We start from the raw sequence: 10,073 nt of genomic DNA, 5'->3' as shown, positions 1-10,073 counted from the left end.
AATTGAGAAAAAGAAAGGTTGAGTTATAAGATTAGGACGAAAGGCAAGTTAAGAAATTCAAAGGAAACAAGTAAGGAAGGTTAAGTTCGGGTGTAACCGAATATTACATACTCAGTTGAGAGCTATGGTGACAAAAAAAGGGAAAATAACCATGTAGGAAAATGAACCGAGTGTAACCCTGGAATGTGTTTGTATGACATGTGTATCAAACGAAAGGTATTAAAGAGTATTTTATGAGGGAGTGGACCATAGTTCTATAGGTGGTCGCCTTTTCGAGATATCACCATAAAGGTGGACCAGGGCTGACTCTAGAATTTGTTTGTACGATATGGGAATCAAATGAAAGATGTTAATGAGAATTTTAAAAGGCGTGGGCTTAGTTCTATAGGTGGACGCCTTTTCGAGATATCGCCATAAAGGTTGATCAGGGTTGACTCTAGAATTGGATTGTACGATATGGGTATCAAATGAAAGATGTTAATGAGTATTTTAAAAGGGAGTGACCCTTACTTCCATATGTGGACGCCGTTTCGAGATATCGCCATAAAGGTGGACCAGGGGTGACTCTAGAATGTGTTTGTACGATATGGGTATCAAATTAAATATATTAATGAGGGTTTTAAAAGGGAGTGGTGGTAGTTGTATTTGTGAAGGCGTTTTCTAGATATCGACCAAAATGTGGACCAGGGTCACCCAGAACATCATCTGTTGGATACCGCTAATTTATTTATATATGTAATAACACGAACAGTATTCCTGCCAAAATTTCAAGGGTTTTTTATTTCGCCCTGCAGATCTTTTTCATTTTCTTCTACTTAATATGGTAGGTGTCACAACCATTTTACAAAGTTTTTTTCTAAAGTTATATTTTGCATCAATAAACCAATCCAATTACCATGTTTCATCCCTTTTTTCGTATTTGATATAGAATTATGGCATTTTTTTCATTTTGTGCAATTTTCGATATCGAAAAAGTGGGCGTGGTCATAGTCGGATTTCGGCCATTTTTTATACCAATACAAAGTGAGTCCAGATAAGTGTGAACTGAGTTTAGTAAAGATATATCGATTTTTGATCAAGTTATCGTATTAACGGCCGAGCGGAAGGACAGACGGTCGACTGTGTATAAAAACTGGGCGTGGCTTCAACCGATTTCGTACCTTTTCACAGAAATAAGTTATCGTCCTAGAATCTAAGCCTCTACCAAATTTCACAAGGATTGGTAAATTTTTGTTCGACTTATGGCATTAAAAGTATCCTAGACAAATTAAATGAAAAAGAGCGGAGCCACGCCCATTTTGAAGTTTTCTTTAATTTTTATATTTTGTTGCACCATATCATTACTGGAGTTGAATGTTGACATAATTTACTTATATACTGTAAATATATTAAATTTTTTGTTAAAATTTGACTTTGAAAAAAAAATTTTTTTAAAAGTGGGCGTCGTCGTCATCCGATTTCGCTAATTTTTATTTAGCACACATATAGTAATAGGAGTAACGTGCCTACCAAATGGCATCATGATATCTTCAACGGCTGCCAAATTACAGCTTGTAAAATTTTAAATTACCCTCTTTTAAAAGTGGGCGGTGCTACGCCCATTGTCCAAAATTTTACTAATTTTCTATTCTGCATCATAAGTTCAACTCAACTACCAAGTTTCATCGCTTTAGCCGTATTTTGTAATGAATTATCGCACTTTTTCGATTTTTCGAAATTTTCGATATCGAAAAAATGGGCGTGGTTATAGTTCGATATCGTTCATTTTAAATAGCGATCTGAGATGAGTGCTCAGGAAGCTACATACCAAATTTCACCAAGATATCTCAAAATTTACTCAAGTTATCGTGTTAACGGACGGACGGACATGGCTCAATCAAATTTTTTTTTCGATCCAGATGATTTTGGTATATGGAAGTCTATATCTCTCTCGATTCCTTTATACCTGTACAACCAACCGTTATCCAATCAAAGTTAACATACTCTGTGAGCTCTGCTCAACTGAGTATAAAAAATTAACTTGTTATTCAAAAGTGCTGAAAATAGTAATTTTTAGCTTACAGTGAAACATTTAGCTCCAAAGGGTTAAAACTGTCCCTTAATTGCCTCCGAATCGCTTTCACATATATATTCGCCTCGCACTCAATCAATACCAACCTAAGTGCAATACTAAACATTATTTTATTAATTTTTTATTTATATTTTTGTTGTATTTTAAGGAAATATATGCTTGGCTACAAAATTTACGCAATTGTAAGTAAATTATTTGTTCACTGCCAATTCGCAATAGAGCATCAGCTCTTTCGAAGTGAACTTTTGTTCGCCCGAAATTGCCGATAGGCGGAAAAAGTTCACCCGAACAAAAGAAGTGAAGGCGAACACTTTTCCGCGTGAACTTCGCGATAAGGGTGATTATTATTTTAGGTTAAATAAGTGTTTTCTTATAACGTTTAAATAGGCTAGGGATATGGGACATTAACATACAGACAAATGTCAGGCTAAGGGGGCGTTGCTGCAACGTATGAGTCAGTGCAACGCCCAAGGCTGTGTCGTGGTTTTACGCAGGAGGGGAGGGATGACTCCACCTGAGACGGACAGGCCTTTTCTTCCAGCTTTCTCTTTCTTTTCGTAGATTTCAGGCATGAACCTCTCTCTCTTGTTTGTATAACTGTAGGTAAGGCGGGTGAGCAAACACTCACTCCACCCGACGAGCTAGCAGGGGCTTTCCAGCATGCCACATACCACCTCCGTCTTACCCCAACAGCCAGTTATATAACAAGAGGTTAAGCAGTCTAGGGGCCAATAACACCATCTGTTTAGCCGGGGTACCTGGACACAGAGGAGTGGATGGTAACGAGCTTGCCAGGTTGGCGGCGGCGGAAAAGCCAATAGGACCCGAGCCCATCATATCGATAGTGTCACACAAAATAAGGGAAGAGTTCAGGCAAAAAGAAGTGTGCCTCAGAGAACAACACTGGCGCGAACGTCCAGGATAGAAGGATAAGCGATATAGAGCCATGATTAAGCTCCCAAAAAGCAGCCTTAGAATTTTAACAGGCATACTCACGGGTCACTGCAGGCTAAAGAGCCACATGGATAAACTAGGTATATCGTCTAGTAGCCTCTGTCGATTCTGTGATCGCGAAGATGATACTGCAGAACTGAAGGGTATGGAGGGGTCCAGCTGCCAGGAGCTGCTCCGAGGATGACAATTTGTGGGAGGGACGCAACAAATTAAATGGGGTTACACTGAAATGACAACCCTTGGTCTGGAAAAAAACCCCGAGTGGCTCCGGTACGAAGAACCGGCTGCCGTGGGACGCGTAGCATGCAATCGCCTGGCCAATTGCTTTGTAAGTGGTAATGAGCGCTTCTTTATATTTACCCCCAAATACTTCCAGCAAGAGATTCGGGGATTTTATTACGGCTCTGGATTTTCGGTACAATTGCGGTTACATGCTCTCCAAAATGTAGATCCTGATCGAACGTCACACCCAAGATTTTGGAGTGCAAGACAGGCAGTAGCGTGGTGCCATCGGGACGCAGACTACGGGACGCCCTTAGGCGTGAGCAGCAAGGACACCAAAAGATTTAAAAAAGTTACGAGGACGTCGGGTTTTGGGCTTAGCCTAGAACATCCTGTCCGTTGCAACCATCCCTTACACGTGACACTCTGACAAGAGTGTGACCGTCCTAAAAAGACACTTTTCCGCATACGCAGTAAAACCATTTATCTGGACCTGCGTCAGGTGCTACAACAATATAAGCTCCTCAAAATAGCATCGGACTACCATGCCAGTGATTACCCGTTGAGCAAAATTCTTAAAGACACATACCCAAAACTCGCAGTTGAGGAAAGCAACCTTTCTAAGAAAAGCCGCGTCACTCTAGCTCAACTTCGATCTGGAAACTGCATAGGTTAAACTCCTATGGCATTTTCTTTTCTGGAAAAAAATCTGGACTATTTGCAGTTAATGGGACATCTTTTCTTAGGTAGGTAGGTAGGTAGGTGAAATGGCTGCGACCCTGGTCGCCCAAGTAGCTATTTAAAGTCGTTTTGATGTCATGTAACTCGTCTAAAAACCTACGGAATGTAACGCTATTAGAACCAGCCAGAGTTGTTGATAATAATAAGAATATTCGGGATTGCTATCACAGATAACCCTCTGAGGTCTTCTAGAAACGGGGTTCCAAGGAACCTTAGCAGGGCTCTAGCTAAAGCCGGGCATTTACACATAAAGGGTTCTACTGTCTCCCTGGCATTTGGATCTTTGTAGCTTCTGCAGTAGTCGTTATGCGGAATGTCCATCTTTTCCGCATGCGTACGTACTGCCCAATGGCCGGTGCAGACTGCTATCAGTTTGCGTGTGTTCAGAAGACTTCTCGTCCTCTTTGCATCATAGTTTGGCCAAATGGATTTTGATATTGCACAGGAGGTGATGTTATTCCACTTTGTTTGTGCTTTCTTCAAATATAAGCTTTGGATATTCCCCTTGGCTACTGCTAGGGGTATGCCTACTTCGACACTGGTTATTTCCTCGTTCATCTCCGAAGAGCCCCTGAGTGCTAGCTCGTCGGCTTTCTCGTTACCCTCTATCTTCCCATGACCCGGGACCCAGATAATGCGTAGTTCTAGATTGGTGGATAACTGGGATATGAGTCACTTACAAGCCCACATTAATATTGTGTTAATGTGTGGCGAGGAAAGCGCTTTTATCGCTGCTTGGCTATCCGACAGGATGCAAACTTTACCAGTTACATTCAAGCCCTCCAGTGATTTGCACGCTTGCCAAATCGCGAGGATTTCTGCTTGAAACACGCTGCAGTGCGATGGGAATCTGAATGATGCAGACAAATCTAGGGACTCAAGACTCCGGCCCCCACTCCCGATTCCATCTTGGAGCCGTCAGTGTAGATTTGGATGTCGTCGACCTTTATGCCCGGGTTTAACTTCCACTCGTTCCTGCTTGGAATAGCGGTATTACAACCGTACTCAAACTTCAGTTTGCGAGGGTAGTAATCTGTCTGGGTACTATATGTACCATCCGGAAGTTTCTTGCCCTTGCTGAGTATCTTTCGAACACCCAGACTCTCTGAGTCTCAGTGCGGTTTGTGACGATGTACAAACTATATGTAAGTCGATCGGAAGCAAGTGCAAAATGGGGTCTAAAGCAGCTGTGGGGCAAGTGCGTCCGGCCCCAATGCACCAACGCACGCAGTGCGCTGGACTTTTTGCAGGCTGGTGAGATTGTAGCTCTTACTTAGAGCTTCCCACCAGACTATGGAACCATAGGTAAGCCCCGGTCGCACCACCGCCTCGTACATCCAAAGTACATTGCTTGGCTTGAGTCCTCATTTCTTACCAAACATTGATTTGCAGGCATAGAAGGCGGTGCAGGCCTCCCGTACCCGCTTTTCTGCATACTTTCCAATTCAACTTGCAGTCAATTGTTAGCCCCAGATACTTGGTACTCGATGACAGGTTTAGTTGCTGGCCGTTTAAGAATGGTAGTCTGAAGGCAGGTGGCTTGTACTTCCTCGTGAAGATAAGCAGGTCCGTCTTGTCGGTATTTAACCTAAGGCCACATCCCTGTGCCCACCTGCTGAGTTTAGCCAAGGCCCTTTCGATGATTTCGCTCATTGCGGAGGGGAAAGGACCAGAGACCAAGATCGCCACGTCATCGGCATACGCCACGATCTTAACCCCCCTGCGTTAAGTTTTCCTAGGATTTCATTTATGGTGATCAACCAAAGCAGAGGTGAAAGCACCCAGTGGTGTGCCTCTGCATACCTGCTTGCCAGCACTAGCTCCGCCTAGCTCTGCTGTTATTTCGCGGCTGCGAAGCAGGGTTGAAATCCAAAGCCGTAGTGGCTCTTCAACCCCTGCCCTACCGAGGGCAGCCTCAATCGCTTCGGTTCTTACATTGTTAAACGCGCCTTCCACATCAACAAACGCAGCCAGAGTGAACTGCTTGTGATTAAGGGATTTTTCCACCGTTCGAACTACCTCATGTAGCGCGGTTTCTGTGGATTTCCCTCTCAGGTACGCGTGCTGTGCCGTGGAAAGAGGAGCCTCGCCTTGAAGCTCCCGTATATGTATATCTAGTAGCCTTTCGCACGTTTTCAGAACAAAGGACGTGAGAATCATTGGCCGAAAGTCTTTGGCTACTTCATGCCTCCTTTTGCCGGCCTTAGGGATGAAAACCACCCTTGTTTTCGTTCACGAGACCGGAATGTGATTGAGACGAATGCATGCCTCGAAGATCTCCTTTAGTTCCTTAACCAAAGATTTCTGAGTCTTCTGCAGCATAATAGGTAGAATACCATCCACGCCCTGTGATTTATATGGAGAGAAGCTATCTATTGCCCATGCAATTTTCTTCTCCGCTAAAAGGTTGTCTACGAGGCCAACAGGTACTTCCTGATGTGCCGTCTCTGTATCGCGTACTCCCTCCCCCGATCCATCAGGGAAGTGATCATCTATAAGGATGTTTAGAGTCTCAGCCGCATTCTGGCCATGTTCCATCGGCGCGCTTGACAAATGTTTTGTTTGAATGACTCTTCGCAAGAATCTTTCCCAGCCTGGCTGAGTCCTTCGTGGACTCAATCGACTCGCAGTCTTCTCGCCAGGAGCTTGATTTTGCTGTCCATATGGCTTTCTTATACTCCCTCAGAGCCGTCCTGTACTCCTGGAAATCGTTCCTGAAGTGACAGTCGTTGAAGACCCTCCTCAGCTTTGACCTCAGGCCGCTGAGATTTTTGTCCCGCCACGGTGGGAAGATCTTTTTGCTCCTCGAAATTGGACAGGCGCTTCTAAAGGCCACCTGAAAACTTTTCTCCAGAGACCGGACTCGGTCGTCCTACTTCTATGGAGCCTATCACTGACTATCTTGTCAAATAGGCTCCAGGACGACCGTTTAGGGTTTCTGTGCGGCTGACTTATTTCGTTTTCCCAGTCTATGTTGAAAAGGATCAACCGGTGATCCGACAGGGAAGGTTTTTTCGACACCTGCCAGTTTCTAACCGTAAGCTCCCGGGAGTCAGATCTTAGTGTTATATCAAGGACTTCCTCCCACCCCGGGTAGTTCGCCGTACTCGGAAAACTAAAGGTGGGAGAGCTGCCCTTGTTACATAAGTAAAGGTTGTTAGCTAATATAAATTCAAACAGAGATTCACCCTCTTCGTTTATCTCGCTGCTACCCCAAACCGCGTGCTTTGCGTTGGCGTCGCAACCCATCACGACCGTCTCCTTCTCGGCTGTTTGTGCTTCCATTTGCGCTACCTCCTCTGGAGGTGCGGGCCGATCGTGAGCCATATAAGCCGAGGCGACAGGCATGCTTCGGCCGCTTCTTGACTCGACCTTGACCACAGCAACGTCGTAACTACTGCAATTAGGTAAAAAGAAAGCATTAATCGTGTTCCTAATGAGGATACAAGCCCTCGGTTTACCTTCTCCATGTGTGTAAAAAAGGTTATAGTTTCGGGTCTTTAGGCCCATAACTTGTGACTGCAAGAACCATGGTTCCTGCACTAGGCAGACATCAATGCCCTCCTCCATGAAGAGGACCAGCAGGTTTTCCGAGGTGCTGCAGGTTAATTTGAGCCACCCTGATCATTGGGTTAAAACTCGCCTTCCGAGGATTGACGGCCCATCTCCACCCAGCTCCGCCAGGTTTAGCTCTCCCAGGAGTTTGTTGGCGTCGCCAGAAGATCATCTTCAGAGATCGTTCCCAGAACTCTCCCTTTCTTCCCCTCCTTTTTATTATTTTTATTTGCCTTGGGCATACAGTTCCCACGAGTTTGCATGGAATGGTTAGTCAGCCCCCGGCAGAGCCAGCATACCGGAGGTAATGCACTTATACAACCGACCTTGCCCGGGCATCGCAGGGACCGTTCGCGATCAGCCTTTCAATATACACCCGCTGACTACACAGCCATCGGCACGGGTACCTCAACACCTTGGCTTGGGTGTTGTTGGTGCGGCAATCCTCACATCTCCTGCAGCGACAAGTGACGCGTTCTTCTGAACACGCCATCGACGCTGTAGGACATATGGGGCTTTCCTCTTAGTTCGTCTCGTGTTGGGACCCCTCCGCAGAGGAGATTCCTTCTCCACGACAAGGCGACCAACATTGAAGGGGCATCTTTTCTTACTCAGTGGAAAATATTTTGCCAAAAGGACACAAAGACTCAAGAGAGAGCTGAGAAAAACCAACAGAGGACATTATTTTCAGAAAGGAAGACTCCATTACTTATCCAGTATCAACCCAGACATACCCAATGTATGTTCTGCATGTAATGGGTCTAACACTCCAATATTTCTGGTCCAACCCTGTTGAAACTACAATTTTCCTAGAATTTCCGATAGAGGATATTGATGGCAATAAGTCAGTGGTCGCACCTGTTGGATGGGGCGAAGAACTGCTACAACTACACCTACAAGACAGAGGCTCCTCATGGATCTTGGGGGTGGGGAGGGAGGGGATGGCCTGAAGGTTTAATGAGGCCACATAAATCGTTCCCGAGATGGTCGGGCTAGCACCTTATTGGTGCTGTGGTACCGGAGCGTACCGGATCTGCATCCGGCAAAGGACCATCACATCGATAACACTCCCCAAAGCCTTCGGGGAGCAACCTTATCGCTACAACAACGACAACAACAGGCCATCTTCATACAAACCACTGGTTCTTGTAATTTCGCAGAATATTGGTGTCAGATATGAAAGTTACCAAAAAAAATTCCAACCCGTGTCTATTTTTTTCAAGATCGAGTTTATTTTTTTGTAAAAACTATGGATGTCACAACGCTCCCTACTTTACCACCAAACTTAAAGGTAGGCGTTGGAATAATACATTTTTTACAGAATTTGTTGGCAAAACTAGTTAGAAGCTCATCTTCGGTCCAGTTGCAAGACGTTATAATAAATAAACTCTTCTCATCCATAACATTATATACTGTAGAAATGTATGCGTCTCGTTTTTCTTTGGGATTATCCGGGCATAGACTAATGGCGTCGTATGTGCCTTTGTCATGCACTATTCCTATCGATTTTCCAATCTGCTGTTGGCACAATTCAGTGTTTAATAAATCTACCACTTTGTAGCTAATATTTAAGTCTTGATCTTTTGCAATTTGTTCAGCTAATTCAATAGCCTTTGGTGAGTAGTCTACGCCAAGTAGGTTTTTGTACCCCTCACGCGCTAATTCTATTAAGAGCATACCATTTCCACAACCCATGTCAGCTATGGTAACATCATTTGATATGTAATCTTGTTGTAGCAACCAATTTATTACGCGAATATGCGAATCCTCGTCAAACCAAATTTCACCCACATCGCCAAAATTTTTATAATTTTTTATTTCCCGAGCATAACTTTTGTCCCAATAATCTTTGGTACCTAGTTCGGAGCAATTTAATTCTTCTACCGACATTACTTTAAAAGATAAATATTAAAAATTGAGGATTGGCAGACAATAGGCGCTCTTTATCGAAAAAATTTGTTTACAAAACATGTGGAAATTAGGGGTGTATGAAATTGATAAATGATATTAGAGTTGGCAAATATCTATGTACCTGTGGTTTTGTCACAGATACTGAAATATCACAGTACATTTCAGCGACAGCTTAGAAGGAATAAAGGCCCCATTACTGATACTTAGCATATGGCTTGAGAGCTGTCACTTACAGTTCTGTTAAATGAACATTGCATGTTACTGATTACTCAAAACTTGGCAACACTTAACTTGACTTAGAAGTCTGTTGAATTTTGATTTTCTATGTAAGTTCTAAGTGACGTTTACATTTTGAGACGCCATTTGTTTGCTTCCATTTCATTTTGACAATTAGGCAATGTTGCCAAGTTTACGCCAAGTCAAGTCAAGTCTATGCTAAGTATCAGTAATGGGGCCGTAACTGTGACAGATTGCCGGTGACAGCATTTATTTCCCGTTACCAATCACGCCTAAAGTACGTGCACACTAAGCGACGCGACTCATAGCGACACGTTCCACAAAATATTCGCGGGATTTTTGTCTAATATGTGTGCATGGTTTCATAAGATACATGCAAAGA

At 43.8% G+C, this 10,073-nt stretch overlaps 1 protein-coding gene across 1 annotated transcript; it reads right to left on the bottom strand.

Annotated features, from left to right (window-relative positions):
* Positions 1-8,751: 8,751 nt before the first annotated feature.
* LOC137233744 (EEF1A lysine methyltransferase 2) lies at positions 8,752-9,539 on the bottom strand. Its single transcript, XM_067757075.1, has one exon. It carries the CDS (start codon positions 9,431-9,433, stop codon positions 8,774-8,776), a length of 660 nt encoding a protein of 219 aa, XP_067613176.1. The 5' UTR covers positions 9,434-9,539; the 3' UTR covers positions 8,752-8,773.
* Positions 9,540-10,073: the final 534 nt, after the last annotated feature.

Source organism: Eurosta solidaginis, chromosome 5 (assembly GCF_040869045.1).
Source record: "Eurosta solidaginis isolate ZX-2024a chromosome 5, ASM4086904v1, whole genome shotgun sequence".
Lineage (NCBI taxonomy): Eukaryota > Metazoa > Arthropoda > Insecta > Diptera > Tephritidae > Eurosta > Eurosta solidaginis.
The sequence above is the reverse complement of the archived record's forward strand: the minus strand, read 5'-3'. Positions and strand labels throughout refer to the sequence as shown.

What these genes read in the sequence shown, in the direction of transcription:
- LOC137233744 (XM_067757075.1), bottom strand. Translation starts at nt 9,433, where the DNA reads ATGTCGGTAGAAGAATTAAATTGCTCCGAACTAGGTACCAAAGATTAT.